Source organism: Humulus lupulus, chromosome X, assembly GCF_963169125.1.
Source record: "Humulus lupulus chromosome X, drHumLupu1.1, whole genome shotgun sequence".
Classification (NCBI taxonomy): Eukaryota; Viridiplantae; Streptophyta; class Magnoliopsida; order Rosales; family Cannabaceae; genus Humulus; species Humulus lupulus.
The window spans coordinates 88,063,723-88,085,052 of NC_084802.1; the positions used below are offsets into that span (position 1 = coordinate 88,063,723).

The following is a 21,330-nucleotide window of genomic DNA, read 5'->3' on the forward strand; positions in this document are numbered from 1 at the left end:
TTATGATAGCAATGATGATGAAATGGTTCAATGTCAACCAGAAATGGTTCAATGATGATAATTATGACAACCACATGGACCAATCATGAACTCTAAGTTAACTAGCTTCAATGTCATATTATAAAAACACATAGACTGAAAACGAGAAGGGTATAAAAACACATAGACATAATTGCACCTGAAACCCAAATAAATTAAGTATAACACAAATATATATGCACCTGAAACCCAAATGAATTAAGTATAACACAAATATATATACACCTGAAACCCAAATGAATTAAGTATAACACAAATATATATGCACAGAAAAGCAGAATTATAACTTGAAAATCTATTGGTTTCTCAGCAAGAAGTGCACTCTATCAATGTGTTGTATCAGAAAACAACTTAATGTTATACTAGTGAAAAACCAAACTTGGCACCTTTGATTCCTCATTTCCAGACAGTGTTGGAGTAGATGAGACCGGAAACGATGTTGTGTAACACACTGAATGTTAGCTTAAGCCAATAATGAGACCCCTCTTTGAGTGTGAAAAGGACATTGTTTCTTTCATTTTCATTAACAGGTAAGGAAGTGATAATCTCCCCAAAGTCATCAAAGATGATTCCAATGGAATGGAATTTGACTTCAGGTTCCCTTTGGCCTAATTAAGAAGACCAATAAGAGAGCAGAACAAAGATATGGAAAAAAAGATAGAATGAATATTGACAATAACATAAGTCTTAGAAGAACAAACCACTCAGATCACTTTCCAAAGAACCAAGCAACTTTTATTTCCACCTCCTTAAGCTATAATCATCTAGGAAAGTGACTGATAAACTTCATAAGCTGTGTTCATAGAAGCAATACCGATCTAAAAAAATGAATAGAAGATCTGAAGATGGAGATGGAGAAGAGAACACTCACCATTACCCAAAACTTAGCAAAGAAGATGGAGAAGGTTGGATCGGCAGTAGCAGCTTTGGTTTGGAGAAGAAGGGTTTCGTTTTGGCCTTTGGAGAAAAAGGGTTCAGAGTATTGTATAACTCACTTGAGAATAATAATAATAAAAAAGTAATCGGGGCGGATCTGCCCCGACCCGCCTGAATTCATATCGGGGCGGGGTGGGTTAAAGCCCCGCCCCGAATTCTGCCCCAATTTTACCGGGGCAATGATGCCCCGTCGGGTCGGGGCCCCAACCCACACTGCTCCATAGCCCCATTTTGCCATTCCTACCGGGTAGTAAGATTGATACCGAGTGCTTAGGTTTAAGTTCCCATGACTAAAAACCCACTTTGGCCACTTTTTCCCTTTTAAGCTGCGGCCCCAAACATTAGAGCCGCATCTCCACTCAAGTCAGGCCAAAAAACCCTTCTCTTACTGCATTAGAACCGCAGCTCTCCCCAATGGAGTCGCAGCTCAAATAGCCCAGCAGTCCCATTCACCTGCTTCTTCAAGCTTGAGCCGCAACGCCCAAGAACAGAGCTGCGGCTCGACCTCGAACCCAGCCAGAAAACCTCCACTTTTTCATTTTAAAACCTTATAAAAACCTACCCAAACATATCTAAATCCAAAAAACAAAGTTCCCAAACATCCCCATGATCCAAAACCAACAAAACCTAAGCTTCAATCCATCCAAAAACTCATCAAAACACAAAATCCAATTCAAGCTTAAAAACTTTAAAAACTTAGAACTTAAAACTTCGATTACATTTGATTGAGTCGTTTCCCAACTAAATCCTTCGGGTAATAATCTTATAATCTTCCCTAGAACTGTTATGCCTAGATCCTTGCTTGAATCCGAGTCCTAAAACTCAAGTTTCCTTCGAAAATGTGATCGGACGTTAAAAATGGAACAAGAGGGAGAGAGAACGTTCTGAACATTCTTTTTATTTCTGAACAGGTTACTTCAAGACTAAGTAACCTAAAGCAAATCCTAACGCTGAGGGTCCCAAAAATGCCCCTCGGGGTAAAATAGTCAAAATTCTCATAATTCCCCTATGATCTCACTAACTCCCAATTTATCATCAAATATTTATTCCCATTACCCAATATCCCGATAATGTGCTAAATACCCAAATTACCCCTTGAATCACTTTGAGTTAAGTATGAATCCCGTTGTGACTTTCCCACTAGCTTGCCTCCTAAGATCGTCTCATGTTGAGGAACCCAAGCATAACCAAATAATAATGAAGCACCACACACATACCACATATATGCCAAATATACCTTAAGCGGGCCAAAATATGAAAATTGCCCAATTGAACAGAAATGGACCCACATGCATATACCTAAACATGCATATCTAGTCATATTATAATGTTATTCACATATTCACATAATGATACACATATATATATCATATATTCACATAATTCCATAATTTTCCATCCTTGCCCCCTAATCAAGGCCCTAAGCCTTATTAGGAAATTTGGGTCGTTACAGGCTCTCTTAGGCCAAGTTTCCCCATCTTATAGCTGAATTCAGTTCTCTTAGGCTGAGCTGCATTCCGCACGCTTTATGTCGACCCCTGCTCCCTTAGACTAGGCTTTCAAACTAGTTATTATCAAGCATATCGACTACATAATGCATAAACAGATGCAGCATATACAAGCATGCACAATCGAATAATCACATTTATAACCACAGTTATATCCATATATAGGGGGGGTCCAAGCTCTGACCACAACCAGGGTGCAATTTTCTTACCTCGAGTCTTGACAAAATAGTGTATGTTGATCCCAATCATGATTCCTACTTTCGAGCCCTAACAGTATAACCTAGTCACAATGCAATAATGGATAACCATCAATCACTTAGACTATTTAAGAGCTTCAAGGTAAATTCCTAGCCTTCGGGAACTTGAATTCTACTAAATTGAGTAGAAGACTCCTTCCCGAGCCTTTAGATTTGAGTTCCCGAGCTTAAAAACACTAACTGGCCAAAGTTCCTTATTTGAGTCGCATCGCCCCTCAATAGCGTCGTGGCCCTCTGCAAATCAGAGAGCCTTCTAAGTCTATTTCCTAGACATGTACCATGATGCAATCTACCCAGCGACGCGTTGCTAAGGTGGTTCAGTGAACTCCCTAGGCCTCTGAGTTCTTGTGGGTCACGGCGCGACCCCGCGAACCCAGAAATTTCAACATTCTTCTTGTGGTTTCCCCAAGCCAAACCCATTAGAATTCACCCTAAACATAACTAAACCCAAAAATTGAGTCTAGAACTCACAACAACATAGCATAGGCACTATAATTGCCTCAGAAACCAAACACAATTCTTACCCCAACTCAGTAATCAAAGCTAGCACTAATACTCAGCCAAAACCTAAACTAATCAGAAAATTCACAATAAAATTATGTTGTCAAACTTACCTCAGAAGTGAGTTTGACCCCTTGAACTGAACCTTAATTAATCCCAGCCTCCAACCTCCTAGATTCCCATACTAATTCTCCACAATTCCAAATGCTTCGCAAGGCGCAAAAGAGAGGGAGAGAGAGTGTGTGTGTGTGTGTGTGTGTGTGTATCTGTGTGTGTGTGTTTATGTGTTGAGAGTGTTTTTGGTTCTATTTCCTCAATTTTTCTATAGCCTAGGTTCATCTAAGGTTACAGAAAAAGACTCAAATGCCCCTTGCCCCATCCTTAGTCCTTTAATGCCTCCAAGAGCAAACTCGTCATTTACCATCCTTTTCCCGCTAATCCTCCAATAGCACTATAGATTCCCAATTAATCCTGACATACCCAAATAATCACCAAATAACTACCCATCACCCGATAAACCCCGAATACACACTAAGTTGTCCCAAGATACCCCTTGGCTCACCCCGAGTCGAGTATTTGACCTCGTTGTGACTTTTCCGCTCACTAGGATTGCCTCGAACCAAATATTGCTAATATATCCACATAATAATGTGGTTTCAATCACGTAACACATATATTTACATTAATGCCCTTAATGGGAAAAAAATTACAAATATGCCATGATAAACAAGAACAGGCACACATTCATATTTAATACACATAAACATGCATATATATATACATATTATCATGTAATTCACATATGCCACATAATCACACATAAGTTCAATTAATTCCACATAGAAATCCAATTATGCCATCCTGACACACTAATCAAGGCACTAAGCCTTATGAGCCAATTTGGGACATTACAATTATCCCCTCCTACTAAAAAATATTTCCTCAAAATTTACCTAAAAAATTCGGGATGTTGATCCCGAATAACCGACTCTAGCTCCCAGGTTGCTTCCTCGACGTTGTTATTCCTCCATAAAAGTTTAGCTAGAGGAATTGTCTTGGTCCTTAGAACCTTATCTTTTCTATCTAGGATCTGAACTAGTCGCTCCTCATAAGACAAATCCGTCTGTAGCTCCAGATCCTCATATCCCAATACATGGGTCGTATCTGACACATATTTCTGAAGCATTGAGATGTGAAACACATCATGAACTTTCAATAATGATGGGGGCAGAGCCAATCTATAGGTTACCTGCTCGATCCTCTCCTAGATCTCAAAAGGTCCAACAAACCTAGGGCTCATCTTGCCCTTCTTCCCAAATCTCCTTACTACCCGTAGTGGTGAAACTCGCAGAAATATGTGGTTCCCCACTTTGAGCTCCACGTCACGCTTAGGGTCAGCGTAGCTTTTCTTTCTACTCTATGAGGCAAGCATTCGAGCTCGAATCTTCTCAATATCCTCATTAGTCCTCTAAATAATCTCTAGACCCAAATACTTCCTTTCTACCATCTCATCCCAATGAATGGGTGACCTACACTTCCTTCCATACAACATTTATTATGGAGCTACTCCAATCGTTTATTGATAGTTGTTATTGTATGAAAACTCAATCAACGGGAGATACTTACTCCAAGACCCCCTCAAAGTCTAGCACGTATGCTCTAAGCATGTCCTCCAACATCTGAATCGTCCTCTCAGACTGCCTGTTTGTCTGAGAATGAAAGGCTATACTGAATTTCAACTGAGTCCCCATAGTCGTCTGTAAGCTACCCCAAAACTTGGAGGTAAAAATCGGATCCCGGTCCGACACTATAGATTTTGGAACCCCATGGAGACGGACAATCTCCCTCACATATAGCTCTGCATACTTGTAACGACCCGGATTTTCAAGACTAGATAATGCGGAAATATAAATGTTTTCATTTAACAAAATGTCTCAAAAACCCATAGAAAAAAAAACATTTTAAAAAGTCGTATGGCCATACTTAACATTTAGTTACAAACATGTTTTATAAAGATTAGAGTGAGCCTAGTTTAGGAAAATTACACAACATTTCCAAAAATAAAAAGGCTTCCCAAAAGGTCGGTCCACATGTACATTTGCAAGGAAGACTCCAGCGCTCACTGCTCTGCCTTGCCCTTGCCCTTACCTACAACATGAAACAACTAGGTAAGCGAAAATGCTTAGTAAGATCAACTTTCAAACAAAGCAGATGGAGAAATAGGGATCCGGACCCATCCGGATCCTACACAATCAATTTCAAGAACGCTAAAGCGTCCTGGCAAACTTATGGTCATGCCTGATAACCAAGGATAATTTAATTCATATCTAGATAAAAATCCTGCACTCAGAAAAATCCCAGAACAAGCAGATATATTATATCACAGCTAATTCTTATCAACAATTATATCCCTGCACTCAGAAAATCCCAGAGCAAGCAGATATATTATATCACCATATAATTTGAGACCAACACTCGACAATTTCCAACAATTCAGGCGTAATGCGCCCTCCAACACAATTGTTAATCTGTCAAAGAGAACCGAGTCTCCACACTAAGATCTAGCCAATAAATATTCTCATCAAGGGTAACTATCGTGTTACCTAGGGCATCGCTACTTATTCAAGAGTGTAATCCAATTTACACGGTTTTACGGAGACTTCTATGTTAATCAGTGGTGCTGGTGAGCAGTTGCCCCTAGGGTGTTCAGCCTCACTCAATCTTGGCAACCCCTAGTATCTCTAGGCACTCTCACTGAATGACCAATATTCACGGCTGCTATCCGGGAATAACTTATCAAAGCACTTGCTCGGATTCTAACCGTCCAATGATTAAGTAAGCATGAGGGCCCCTAGGTCCCATTTAACTTGGCGCCCCTAGGTTTAACCAGCTTATCCTCATCTCATGGCCACTCGTCGCGGTAATGAACCGGACATAAATAAAATCAAGCAGTGTGACGGGGATCAACCGTCTAGGATATGACGGACTTCTACCGTTCATATTTTCTAAATCAGCACTCACTAGACTAACGTCTCTAAGCAACTTTCTATGACAGCCTATATATATGCATGTATCCCTATACTAACATACAAGACAATAATCATTTCATGTTGCAGCCATACAATATAAGTTGACTTACTTGGAGTCCTTAGCGCTCAGCAGGTTTTCACCCTCCAACGTTCAGTCCAGTTACGCTTAGCCAATACTATAGTTATCCATACAGTATACTCGGATTAATTATGGCACTCATAATTCATTACTATTATTTTGGGCAGTTTGGTCATTTTAATAAAAGTCGTTTGTAAGGATTTATAATCCTTATTTGGTTTTAAACCTATTAAGGAAAGTCATGCAAAATATTCGAGACTAAACCCTAAGTCTCGGGGAGACCTATCCTAAGGTCTCGATACCTAGGCTCGGGTATCACAATGGTATTTCCCCACAACCCGCTAAAAATCTTATTCTTTCAAGGTATCGCTATTAACCCGCACTTTCGACTAGTCGGTTAAAATATGTAAGATTTTAGCCGGTATTATTTCCAGAAAATACAAATAAATTCCTTAATTATTTTTAAAGAAAATAAACTCTTTAAATTTTCCTTTTATTTTTCTTAAGGTTTTAATATCTAAAAACTGTTTTAAGAAAATTGCCTAATTTGTCTTAATTAGGAAAACCGTTAAAAATTTCTCATATTGACTAATTAATTTTCCAAAAGCAATTAATCAATTTTACTTACTAGAAAAATAATTCATTTAATTATTTTCTCAAAATATAGGGTTTTAAACCCTCTTTTAATTTATTAACTATTAATAAATTAAATCTCTTATTTTTAAAAAGAATAAAAACTCATTAATAAAAATAATTCATTTAAACTCAAAGGGGTAATTTTAGTGAAAATATGATTTCAAGACTTACCATTTATATCTTGAAATAAACAAAATTTTACTTTTTACCTTATGTTCCAAAATCTCATTTTTACACTAAGTGTGAAAAGTCTATTTTTCACATTTTTAACTATATACTTCGTTAGTTCATAACTTGAAATTTACTTACCCAATTGTTACCAAAATTTCCCAATTCCATTTTTGTTATGCCATTTAGGTCTTTGTAAAATCTTAGGTCAAAATGAGCATTTTTGGTTGGTGAAATCATTTTCCAACAATGAGGTAAAAATGACCTTATTTTCAAGTCCTTATTTTTTCCAAACTTTGACAGTTAATAACTTTCAAACCGTTCAATATTTTCTTACCAAATTTTACAGTGGAATAATAGGTTATACCAGAAATATGTCCACAAAATTTTAGAAAAAACTGGGTTCATTTTCCCTATACAGTGGCTGTCCAAACTTGGTTCCGAAAATAAGAATACGAAAAAAACTGTTTTTCACCTAAACTTTGAAATAGCATAACTTACTCATTTCTAAACATTTTTTAGTGTTTCAAAAGCTCAATTTTATGTACTCAATATCAAAAACATCACAGTACAATTTAATTTTACAAAACCAATATACAGTGGCTGCTTGACCCCTTGGAAGTCACAGCTCAAAACATGTTTTGTTTTAGGGTATCCTACAAAACCCTTGGGGGTTTTGGTTCCCATCTTCAAACATCAATACACATGCATCATAAAAATTATTAAATAACTACCATAACCTTATTACATCACCAACAAGAAACTTTAAGCATTAAATATACAAAATAATGCTTAAAACTAAAAACCCTACAACAAAATCATGAAAAGTAAATTTTTTACCTCTTTGGTGTTCTTGCTTAAGGTTTTGACCTTCCTATTAGCTTTGGCTCCTCCAAAACCTTTCAAAAACCCTAACCAACTTCCCCCAACAACATAGGTAATTAGCTATTTGAAACTCTATGATTAAAACTTGACAAAAGTCTAGATTAATGAAACTTTACCTTAGGGAAAACCCTTCCTAGAGCAAGACTTAGCTTCCAAGTTTCTTTGGTGTTCTTGGGGTTGAAAATGGAGAGAACACTTGAGAGAGTCTTCAAAAATCAGGTGAGAGTGAATGAGGGAGGGAGAGTGGTCGGATTTGGAGGTTAGAATGGCTCACACAACTCTTCAAAATATCACAAAACACTTGAGTGCTTTTCTACCCACTTGCCCACTTGACTTCTTAATTAAATGGGAGTTAAACTTTATAAAATTGGGTTCACATCACTCTAAAATAGCACATGGCCGGCCACCCTTTGCCATATATGTGATCATTAATTTTTTTTTTATTATATATATATATATTTGTATAAAGGTTAATAAAGGTTTCATAAGAAGAAAAGTCCAAATTGGTTTTTAACACATTTTTTCACTCTTATTAAGTTTTAATAAGAGAGAATATCTGTAACAATCTTTTGTAATCCCCCTTGAGCCTATAAATAGCAAGAGATAGCTCAAGGGAGGGGACTTTTGGCTTTTGATACGTGAGAGATAATAGTAATTATCCTAGAAATATCGTATTGTTCTTGAGAAAGTGGTGAAACTCATTGAACCCTAGTTCTTTGATCACTCTTCTGGTTTTTATATCAATATCAATCTAAGTGGACGTAGGTCATTACCAGATCCTGGGGCCGAACCACTATAAAATACTGTGTCTTATTTACTTTTGTCATTACGTTCTTTTCATCTCTTTCATTTATATCAAGCATATTTTGACTCCGTGTCAGTTGGCCAAATCTTGGGTCAACATTCTGGTGCTTTCATTGAGAGCTTGATTTATCGTTGTTGAGAAAACTAATGGCGAAAGCTGGAAAGAAAACTGGACAGGCGGCCGCCGTTGCACCGTCAAACCCGCCATCTCCTCCTCCTCCTCCTCCTGCAAGCATGGCGGAGGATGAGCCACAACTGGACTTTGAGGAGGAGGAAATGGATGATGCAATGCTGAAGAGTACCCTGGGCGCGTTGCAGGAAGAGCTGGCTAGTCTGAGAGCCAGTCAGGAGACTGCCGCTAAAGTTATGGCGCAGCAGCAGCAAGAGATTGAACGGCAGCGCGCGGAATTGAGCGAAAGGCAGGCGGAGGTGGACCGCCGCCAGAACGAAGCCATGGCAGCCCTTGAAGCAGCCTTGTTATTGGCCAGAAATCAGACTGCACCTGCCTTGCAGCCTGACCAACCGGTGAATGGGCCACCCCAGAGGGGTCCTAATCCGAGCCCACCGATCCAGCCTTCGAGTCCGCAAAGGCCCGAGCAGCCTCAGATGCCCCATGATGATGTCCCACAGGATCCTGAAGCACAGCCACCATCCTAAGATGCTCGGGGTAATCCCCTGCAACAGAGGCAGAAGAGGGCCGAGCATCAGCCTCGCAGCCCTAGACGTCGTAGGGATGATGGGCCGAACCTACCGAACAGAGGTCAGTACCCTCCTGGCAACAGGAGAGATTCAGAGTTAGGCTCTGCGGTCCGGGGCCCCCCACGGCACGATGATGCACGGGGACACCACGACCAGCGCAGGCCACTCTCTAACGCTCGGGATGGTTCAGCCAGGAACGGACATCGAGGGAATAGTCGATCTCACCATAGTCAGTCGAGGTTCAGAGATGGCCACGGATACAATGAGGCCGACTCAAGCAAGGGAAATGCCAGTGGGAGGAATGGAGAAAGAGGTAAAAGCAGGAGCTAGGTACCTCAAGATGACCAACCAAATAGACAGGATGCTGGGGGGCAGCCCAGACAAAATAATGTCTTCAACCGCCTCGGGGGTAGCGAGCAGCGGAGAAGAGAAGAGGACCTGAGAGATGTACTCAATGATCACCGCGAGAGGCACGACGAGAACATCCCCCCAGCAACAGAGGCCACTGCGATTCCTACCGCAGTGCAGGCCCAGATAGACGCACTCAACCAGGTTGTGCAGCAGCTGGTCGGGGGAAGGACTTCTTACATCGACCACGATAGGAGAAAAGACACTCCTTTCGTACAAAGGATAGCTAACGCCGAAACTCCCAGAAAATTCAAGATGCCTACGCTTCCAAACTTTGACGGCTATGGAGACCCAATCTCGCATGTCAATAAGTTTGAAATTCAGATGGACATTCAGAAAGTGTCCGAAGACGCTCGATGCAGGATCTTCCCTGCAACACTTTCTGAAGCTGCGCAGGAGTGGTTCTTTAAGTTCCCTCCCACGAGCATTGTTTCTTGGGAAATGTTCGTACGGGAGTTCTACGAACAGTTCTATGCTGGTCATGTGCACCCAACTGAAGCAAACTAGCTAGTCGAAATTCGCCAGTAGGACGGGGAGTCAGTAAAGGATTACGTCCAGCGCTTTATGCGAGCGGCGGCTGGAGCAAAAACAGTAGGAGACGAAGGCAAGATGATGGCCATTACCGCAGGGGTTAAACGTTGCTCTCCCCTCTGGAAAAGTCTCCGAAAAGAAGGAGTGAGAACTACCCAAGAATTCTTAGACCGAGCTGGCCGCTACATCAAGCTCGAAGAAGCCATTGCTAATGATGGAAAACCCTCAAACAAGGGTAAGAAGGCCGCCAAAGCCGCCAATGGTTCCAAACCTAATGGCAACGGCAAAGGCAACGGGAACGGCAACGCTAATGGCAAGAATGGTGGAAAACGGCCGTATAACGAGCCTTCCACCTCCGATAACAAACGAGCTAAGGGTAATCGTTATGAGCCTCGGTTCACTAACTACACTGCCCTCGTTGAGTCTCGGGGAGAGGTTTACCAGGCCACAAGCTCCAGTGTGCCTTACAAGAAACCTGAACCCATTCGAAAGGACATTTCAAAAAGAGACACCACCAAGTTCTGTCGTTACCATAACGACTACGGACATGACACTAATGAATGCAACCAGTTAAAAGACGAAATCGAGTTCCTTATTAGACAAAGACACTTGAGAAGATACGTACGGGCCTCGGGAAATTCCCAACGAGAAACTCCAGTTGGCAACGAGCAGGCGTCCACACGCCAACGTTCACCACCATTACAACCCGCCCCCGTGGCTGGAACACTCTTAACCATCTGTGGAGGCCCGCACCTCGCGGGAAATAGCGGAAAGGCCAGAGAACGATATGCTCGGACTCTGCACCACGACCAGGACATCGAGATGATGACTGTGGAGGACCGTGCACCGAAAAAGGCTCGGTCAGAGGAAAGTGAGATAACCTTCTCTGATGGCGATGCTCAACACGTCCGGTTCCCACATTCCGATCTGCTGGTCGTGGATATCCAGATGGCCAATATGATGGTGAAGAGAGTACTGGTCGATACAGGAAGTTCAGTGAACATCCTGTATAAGTCAACACTGGAACGCATGAAATTGTCCGTAAAAGACTTGGAGCCCTGCAATTAAACGATATACGGCTTCTCTGGAGAAGGACTCGCCCCAGCCAGAATGATCAAACTCCCAGTAACGACAGGTACAACGCCTGCAACAAGGACATTACTCGCCACTTTTGTAGTGGTCGATTGTCCTTCGGCGTACAACGCCGTTATTGGAAGGCCCATACTAGCTGATCTATGGGCCGTCATCTCTATGTGGCACCTAGCCATGAAGTTCCCAACAGACGCGGGGGTAGGACGTGTTTTGGGAAACCAAAGAGAAGCCAGGGAGTGCTACAACGCCTCGATCACAAAGGCGAAAAGCGGAGCACCGAGGAGCACTGCCCCAGATAGATTGCAGAGGGCAGTTGATACGCAAGCCCAATCAGGTGATGAAGTCACCAAATAGGGTGTTGCCCAAAGTGAGGATGGAGATTTGGATCCTCGCTTTGGGGATTTTGAAGAAAATGTTGGACTCGTCGAGGACCTGGAGGAGGTCCAACTCGACAAAGAAGACCCAACCAAAGTCATAAAGGTTGGGAAAAACTTAGAGCCTACCACGAAGCACGCACTGGTGGAATTCTTGCGAGAGAACCAGGAAGTTTTTTCCTGGTCGCATAAAGACATGGTTGGGATAGATCCTGCAGTAATCAGCCATGTCTTGAATATAGACAAGACCTTTCCACCCGTGCAACAAAAAAGAAGGCTGCTTGATAAAGAGAGATCACGAACCTTAAAAGAAGAAGTGGAAAGGCTAAAGGAGAATGCATTCATAAGGGTGGCTTTTTATCCGTCGTGGGTCTCCAATCCGGTGCTGGTCCCCAAGCCTAACGGCAAGTGGCGGACTTGTGTGGATTTTACAGACCTCAATAAAGCCTGCCCAAAAGACTGCTTCCCACTCCCAAGGATCGACCAGCTGGTCGATGCTACTGCAGAGCACGAGATCCTCTCATTCATGGATGCATATTCGGGCTATAACCAGATTAGCATGCATCCCCCTGATGAAGATCACACCAGCTTTCGGACCGATACGGGCTTGTATTGCTACAGAGTAATGCCCTTCGGACTGAAAAACGCAGGTGCGACTTACCAGCGGCTAGTCAACCACATGTTCAAGGAGAAAATCGGTGTAAATATGGAGGTATATGTGGATGACATGTTGGTAAAATCTAAGAAAGCAGAAGGGCATGTGAGGGATTTACAAGAGTGCTTTAATGTGTTAAAACAAGTACCAAATGAAATTAAATCCCCTCAAGTGTTCCTTTGGAGTCGGATCAGGGAAGTTTTTGGGGTTTATCGTAAATTCATGAGGAATCGAGGCCAACCCCGACAAGATAAAGGCCCTGATCGACATGAAGTCGCCAGAAAGGATCAAAGATGTACAAAGTTTAACTGGGAGAATCGCAGCCCTAAGTAGATTCATTTCAAAATCAACAGACAAGTGCGTCCCATTCTTCAATCTACTTAGGGGGAATAAAAAGTTTGAGTGGACAGAACACTGCGAGCAAGCATTCCAGGCGCTGAAAGCTCATATGGCACAGCCTCCCATCTTATCAAAGCCGATCGAAGGAGAAACTTTGTTTATTTATCTGGCGATTACTGAAGTTGCTGCCAGCGCGGTGCTAGTGAGAGAGGAAGAAGGAGCACAAAAAGCAGTCTACTATGTCAGCAAGAGACTGATCGGGGCAGAATTGAGATATCCGCCAATCGAGAGGTTAGCACATTGCTTAATCCTTGCCTCTAGAAAGCTGCGCCCCTACTTCCAAGCTCATCATATCACGGTTCTAACTGATCAGCCCCTTCGGCAAGTCCTCCAAAAACCCGAGGCGGTTGGGCGATTGTTAAAATGGGCAGTCGAATTAGGGCAGTTCGACATAACCTATTCACCGCGAGCAGCAATAAAAGGAGAAGTCTTAGCCGATCTTATTGCAGAGTTCACCGAACTCCCAGATAGCGAGCAATGCGAACAGCCTGAAGCGCCCGAGCCTCAAGACAAAACTCCTTCGTGGAAGCTATTCACGGATGGTTCATCCAACAAATCCCATGCTGGAGTGGGAGTGATATTGATAACGCTGGAAGGGCATCGATTTCACTGCGCCATCAAGTTCAACTTCACTGCATCAAACAATGTAGCAGAATACGAAGCACTCCTCGCTGGATTGAGAATGGCAAAGGATATGAGCATAAAGACGCTTGATATCTACAGTGATTCACAACTGGTGGTGAATCAGGTCCTTGGAGAATATCAAGCGCGAGGTTTGGGACTGGAACTCCAAGAATAATATATTCATCAATGATGGAAATCTAAATCCAAACTTTTATACATCATGCACAAGAGTTCAATGGGCAAGAAAAAATCATTGAGTGAATAGTTTCAACACTAACATAATCGTGAGTTCCATCCAAGAATGGTTAGTGTTGGTTGCTACTGTGTGAGGGTGTAACGCCCTGGATAGCCAAGACCGCTACACTGTGTGTTTATAAAGTGCCAGACTCGCTAATCAAGTCATTTAAGTAAAAACGTGTTACTCAGATAGTAGAGGTACTAGGGTTAAAAGCATTTTTGTCTCAAAAGATACATTTTCAATATTAAACATTGTTTATGTACATGGGATCCCAAAAATGACGGTTTAGAAGCCTTTTACAAAAGTTACAAAGTTTAAATACATTAACAGCCATGCTAAGGCAAAATGAGCGGTTAGGTGATCTCTGTCCTGACACACTCCTCGATCATGGTGATCGAACGGCTGGTTATGTACATTTCACCTCGGAGCTCTCCACCTCAGGCTTGGTCCAACTTGCCCTTGCCTTTACCTGCACCACGTAGCACCCGTGAGCCAAGGCCCAGCAAGAACATACATCAATAATAGAGCATGCACATTTAGCTGTCAGGTCAATCTCACATATGTCATCTCATAAACTTCAAGCATAGCAACAATCAAGTATTTCATATACAAAGCATATCAGCAATCAAGTATTTCATTTACAAAGCATATCAGCTCATATAACACAATGCACAGATGATAACCAGAGCTAGCGCTCACAAGCTGCTCCCTTTGTTATCCTTTCATTTCTGGCTCCCAGTGGCCAATTCGCGTCCCATGCGCTAAATTCATGAACGGTACCCTTAGACCGCTTATACGTGTCCCTTGGCATAATACCAACGATGACACAAAACAATTCTCGGGAGCACTTAGTCCCATCACAATCATACATTCGGGTGCAGTGTTCTTACCTTTCAATTCACTAGTTTTCGATGTCACGACACCTTGAGCACGATCCCACTCGAGCCCTAGCGCTTACCTAAACACAATCATGGTCAAAGTCAACATCAATCCTCAAGTTCAAAACCTAGCCCCGGGGCTAATCCCGAGCCCCCGGGATGTCCTAGTTCCACCAAACAAGGTGGTGGAACCAAACCCCAAACCTTAGGTCAAAAACCCTTGAAAAACACCCCCAAAATTCCCTTCAGAAGGCAGGGTAGCGCTACAGCGCTCTTGGAAGGGCGCTATAGCGCTACAGACAGAACCAAAACCCTTCCAGCATATGGGCCTAGCGCTACAGCGCCCAAAGGCTAGCGCTGTAGCGCTAGTCACAGGCAGCCCAACACCAGAATTTCCTTTGTGCGATTTCTCTCGAGCCAACCTCAACCAAACCTCTTCCAACTCTTACCCAAACCTAAAAACAACCTCATGACCACACTCCACTCATCCCAAGCACCCTAAACCTCCAAAATCCAAGCACATGCAATCACAAACTCAAAATTCACCATAGCCACCTCCAAACTTCAGAACCTAACATAAACCAGCTGAACATCAGAACTAGAGTTTAGAATTCATACCTTTGATAGAATTTCGCCCACAAGCTAACCCTAGGCTCCCTTGGCTTGCTGCTCCTCAGCCCTAAGCTTGAATTCCCTAAAGTTTCATTCAATTCAACTCAAGTACCACAGCTTTAAACAAACCAGAAACAGAGAATGGATGAACTCTAGATTCTTACCTCAAGTATTGGTGAAACCCTGTTAAACCTCTGTCAACTCCTTAGTCTTAGATCAAGGTTCTTGATGTTTGGTTATCCCAGCTCTCCTCTAGGCTTTACTCCAGAAATTCTCCAGAAATAGGTGAAGGAAAGTGTAAACCGACTCAAGAAACTCTCTCTGTTTTCCCTCCTTCTTTTCCCTTCTTTTTCAGACCCTTTTGATATTCTATAAATCCCACTATCTTAAAACCTCAGTAATACCCTTCCTTAAAAGTCAAATGACCTTTATGCCCTCACAGCTAACTCTAATCCTTTAGTCCTCTTAAGGGTATTTTAGTCATTTGCCTAATTTCCGCTACTTCCTCGAATGTCTCTATTATTTCCCGCTTAGTTCCCAATACCTTACTAATCACCAATAGCCTTCCTCAATGTTACAATAATCTCCAGCTCATCCACTAAATTCCCATTTACACTCCTGAGCTCACCCCGAGCCGGGTATAAATCCCCGCTATGACTTCCACGCCACTTTGCTCACTAGGATCGTCTCGAGTCATAGATTACAGATATATCCACATAATAATGTGGTCTCAACATTTATCACATATATCAAAGCAGTTATGCCCATAATGGCTAAAATTACGATTATGCCCTTCTAACCTAATCTGGGCCTATATGCACACTAACACACATAGTCATGCATCTCAAGTACTCAAGTAATCATATAACATGCTTAAGTCATAATAATCACACATAATTCCCATCATGCCCTCCTGGCACACTAATCAAGGCCCTTAAGCCTTATTAGTGAATTTGGGTCGTTACAGAGGGTTAAGCCTAGGGATTTTAATGAAGTCCAATTGTTTGTAACAAGAATCTCCAAGGGTAGCAAAGATGTTGTAAGAAATTCACCTATGTGAACTTAGAGGTGGTGTCGCCTCTCATGGGAGTTAGAGTTTCTCCTTAGAAAGTTCATGAAATGGATGAGCACAAGGCATGCCACATAGTCACACATTTAATCAATTAATCACACATATATCCAATTATGCCATTCCGGCATGCTAATCAAGACACTAAACCCTATAAGCATTTTTGGGATGTTACACGCATGTACCTAAGTACTCTTGTAATTGTCTTCCAGTGTTCAACACCGGGATTACTCGTGAATCGACTTAAAGTACTTACAGTGTAGGCAATATCTGGTCTTGTACAACTCATCAAGTACATTAAACTACCTATCACTCTAGCATACTCTGCTTTAGAGACACTGTCACCTTTATTCTTGGACAGATGATGACTTATGTCAATTGGTGTTCTGGACACACCAGAATCATTTTTTCCAAATTTGTCAAGAATCTTGTCCACATAGCGTGGCTGACTCAAACTAAGTTCAACTGGCATCCTTGTTATATTTATTCCTAGAATTACATCAGCCAATCTCATGTCCTTCATGTCAAAACTTGAGTTCAACATATCTTTGGTAGATTTTACCATTCATTGGTTGCTTTCGACAATGAGTATATCATCTACATAAAAACAAAGAATAATATATCCATCGTTTGTATTTTTGATATAAACACATTTGTCACACTCATTGATTTTGAAGCCACTGGTCATCATGACACTGTCAAATTTTTCAAGCCATTGCTTTGGAGCTTGCTTAAGTCTATATAAGGACTTTACCGATTTGCACACTTTCCTTTCTTTTCCTGAAGCTACAAAACCCTCGGGTTGTTCCATGTAGATTTTTTCCTCAAGATCCCCATTTAGAAAGACAGTTTTTATGTCCATTTGATGGAATTTATGGAATTTATTCTCGTCACAGGAGAATACGTGTCAAAGTAGTCATGGCCTTCTTTTTGTTTGTAAAATTTTATTACAAGTCTAGCCTTATACTTATTAATTCTTCCATTTGTTTTCATTTTCTGTTTGAAAACCCACTTGGACCATAGAGGTTTACATCCGGGAGGGAGGTCAACTAGTTCCCAAGTGTGATTTTGCATGATGGAATCAATTTTTCTTCTTATGGATTCATTCCATAAAGGATCCCTGGTAGAGCTCACAACTTTTTTATATATTCGAGGTTCTGCCTCTACCATATAAGTTAGAAAATCTGGTCCAAAAGAATTTTCTATCCTTGCCCTTTTGCTTCGTCTTGGCTCTACTTGGACTTCTTCACTCTCTTCTATTTCTTAATCATGGATACTCTCATCCATAGTCTCAAATGTTCGTTTAGAAGAGCTTGGTCCATCCCCATTAGGTTTACAAGAAAATACATGTTCAAAGAATGATGCATTTTTGGATTCCATTATCGTATTATTGTGGATGTTAGGGTTTTTCGACTCGTGTACAAGAAATCGATATGTGTTGCTATTTTGAACATAGCCAATGAAAATAAAGTCAATGGTTTTAGGACCTATTTTCATCTTCTTTGGCAATGGTACTACCACCTTTGGAAGACACCCCCACACTTTTAAGTATGTTTAAGAAGGTAGCCTACCTTTCAAAAGTTCATAGGGCATCTTTTGTTCTTTCTTTCTGGGAATCTTATTTAAAAGATAGTTAACCAAAAAAATGGCTTCACCCCATATGTTCTGTGGAAATCCAAAACTTATTAACATAACATTCATCATGTCCTTTAGAGTGCGATTTTTCCATTCTGCCACTCCATTGGATTGAGGAGAATAAGGTGGTGTGACATCGTGAATAATTCTGTGTGGTGCATAGAATTCACCAAAAGGTTGTACATATTCACCACCACGGTCACGTCTTATCATCTTAGTTTTCTTATTAAGTTGATTTTCAACCACTTGCTTATAGAGAGTAAATTTCTCTATAGCTTCATCCTTGCTTTTTAGCAAGTATACATAGCAATACTTTGTACTATCATCAATGTAAGTAATAAAGTACTTGTTACCTCCTCTTGTTTGAGCAAACTGCAAATCACAAATGTCACTGTGAATTAAATCAAGGGGTTCAGTGTTTGTTTCAACCGTTTGGAATGATGACCTGGTTAGTTTTGCCTCTACACAAGTTTCACACTTATGTTTGGAATCAATATTAAATGTGGGTATGTGATTCAAGTTAATCAATCTATGCAAAGTATCATAATTAATATGACCCAGTCTTCCATGCCATAAATTTGAAGACTCAAGCAAGTAAACGGAAGAAGTAATAGCATTATTATTATTAATTGTCTTTGGCTTAACAACCATTACATTCATCTTCCACATTCCCTCTTTTACATAACCCTTCCCAATAGGAACACCAGCTTTAGTCAGTACAACTTTCTAGGACTCAAAAACCATCTTGAACCCATGTACTCTTAGCAGCGTTCCAGAGATCAGATTCCTGCGAATGTCAGGCACATACAACACATTCTGCAACTTGGCACTCTTTCTCTACGTCATCTTCAAGTACATAGTACCCTGCCCCTTTATCTCAGAGGTTGTCGAGTTGCCTATGTAGATTTTCTCCCTATTTTCCACTGAAGTAAGGTTGGAGAAGGCAGACTTGTTCGCACATACATGATGAGTAGCTCTAGTATCGAGCCACCATTCCTTTGGATTAACACCCACCAGGTTTGTTTTAGAGATCACAACACATAGGTCTAGGTGACGAACCTCTTGGGACATGGCTTCCACAGCATTGGCGTCATCGCCTTTCTTTTTCAGTAGTCTATAATCTAACGATTTATGTCCCATCTTGTTGCAGTTAAAGCACTTCCCTTGGAATTTCGGCTTCTTTGAAACTCCACCTTTTGGTCCTAGTTTGGACCTGACTTGGGCTTAGGCTTCTTCCCCTTGGAGCCTTTGTCATGCTCCACCACATTAACCTTGGCAGCATTGGGATTTGAGGATTGCTTCTCAGCACTTTTGTTATCCTCGTCAATGCGAAGTCTGCGAATGAGATCTTTAACAATCATTTCCTTTCGCTTGTGCTTCAGATGATTTTTGAAGTCTAGCCATGCAGGGGTAGCTTCTCTATAAGAGCAGCTACTTGGAAAGACTCACTCAAGACCATCTCTTCAGCATGTATTCCATGGATGATCAACTGAAGATCTTGCACTTTGCTTATCACATTTTTGGAATCCACCATCTTGAAGTTTAAGAATTGGCCAACCAAGAATTTCTTGGCTCCAACATCTTCAGCTTTGTACTTGTGGTCAAAAGAATCCCACAATTATTTAGCCGTTTTCTTCACACTGTACACACTATACAGCGAATCAGACAATCCATTCAGAATATAATTCCTACAAAGGAATTCATCATGCTTTCATGCCTCAACTGCATGTTGAGTTTGTACAACTACTTCGTCCTCTCCAATAGTGTGAGGATCCTCTTTCAAGAATCTTGCAAGACTTAATGTTGTTAAGTAGAATAGCATTTTCTATTGCCAGGTCTTAAAATTCACACTAATGAATTTTTTCGGTTTCTCATTATGGTTCACAGGAACCGTTGGAACTGAAACTTGCACAGGCTAGTCCCTTGAGGACTGGCTCTTTGTGGTCGAAGTCGGAGTTCAGAGAGATCCACCGGTGCTTTTAGTAGGAATAACATCCATGTGTTTCAGCCATATCTGAACGGTTACATAATACTTAGAGAAATAAGTACATATAAAGTTATGTCTTAAAACAATATAATTTTTCATATGGAAACTACATACCCATTAAACATAATATATATACATAGCATGCATAATATATTTAATATATAAGCAAATATAAATACATGGATATAGCAGTTCAAGAGAGCGAGCAAATATATATATGTGAACATATATATGTAACTGTACATATGGAAGTTCATGCAAGTAACGCCCTACTACCCAGGGACCGTTACGGTGTGCATTTAAACAGTGTTATACTCGCTAATCGAGTCATTTGGCCATAATCGTGTAACTAAGTATGATTAATGGTTTAGGGTTAAATTTTTTGGTTAAGATACAACGTTTCACTAAAATTTTTACCATATACATTGGGATCCCAAAAATATAATTTAAAGGTTAATTACAACAAAAGATTTACAACCAGCCGACCTAAGCGGCAAAATAGGGTTTAACCCTAGTTCCTCTTTAAACCCTCGGCCGTGGCGGTCGAGCAGCCGCATATGTATACATCGTCACCTAAGCTCTCCAACTCAAGGATGGTCCAACTTTCTTTTGCCTTTACCTACAACACATAGCACCCATGAGCCGAAGCTCAGCAAGAAAACTCAATATGCTCATGAACAAGTAATAACATGTCACCAAATCACAATAGGCATGCCTAGCAGTAATAATCCTACTCATGCATGAAAGCAGGTACAAATAAATGTTTGCAGAGTCCTAAGCTCTGAGTAGATGACTAGTAAGTCTCTCACTCTGAGGTAGATGACTAATAAGTCTCTCTGAGGTAGACGACTAATAAGTCTCTCTCTGAATAGACGACTAATAAGTCATACTCTGTTTAGATGACTAATAAGTCTATCCTTATGTAGATGACTGATAAGTCTATCTCTGTATAGATGACTAATAAGCCTATCTCTGTATGGATGACTGATAATTCTATCTCTGTTAGATGACTGATAAGTCTATCTCTGAGGTAGATGACTAATAAATCTTTTTGTATAGATGACTAATAGGTCTATCCTTATGTAGATGACTGATAAGTCTATCTCTGAGGTAGATGACTAATAAGTCTCTCTGTATAGTTGACTAATAAGTCTATCCTTATGTAGATGACTGATAATTCTATCTTTATTAGATGACCGATAAGTCTATCTCTGAGGTAGATGACTAATAAGTCTCTCTGAATAGATGACTAATAAGTCTATCCTTATGTAGATGACTGATAAGTCT

The 21,330-nt window shown here is 41.0% G+C and overlaps 1 protein-coding gene across 1 annotated transcript; it reads right to left on the reverse strand.

Annotated features, from left to right (window-relative positions):
• Window positions 1–435: 435 nt before the first annotated feature.
• On the reverse strand, window positions 436–16,986 carry LOC133806031 (rho GDP-dissociation inhibitor 1-like). The gene is made up of 2 exons (XM_062244167.1): window positions 16,728–16,986; window positions 436–647 (listed from the first exon to the last, which is right to left on the reverse strand). The coding sequence occupies exons 1-2, from the start codon at window positions 16,984–16,986 to the stop codon at window positions 436–438; spliced, it is 471 nt and encodes a 156-aa protein (XP_062100151.1).
• Window positions 16,987–21,330: the final 4,344 nt, after the last annotated feature.

Coding starts and splice junctions, on each gene's coding strand:
- LOC133806031 (XM_062244167.1), bottom strand. CDS start 16,986: ATGGTAAAATCTACCAAAGATATGTTGAACTCAAGTTTTGACATGAAG. Junction 648..16,727: donor AGAGTATGCTAGAGTGATAG/GTAGTTTAATGT, acceptor CTTCTTAATTAG/GCCAAAGGGAACCTGAAGTC.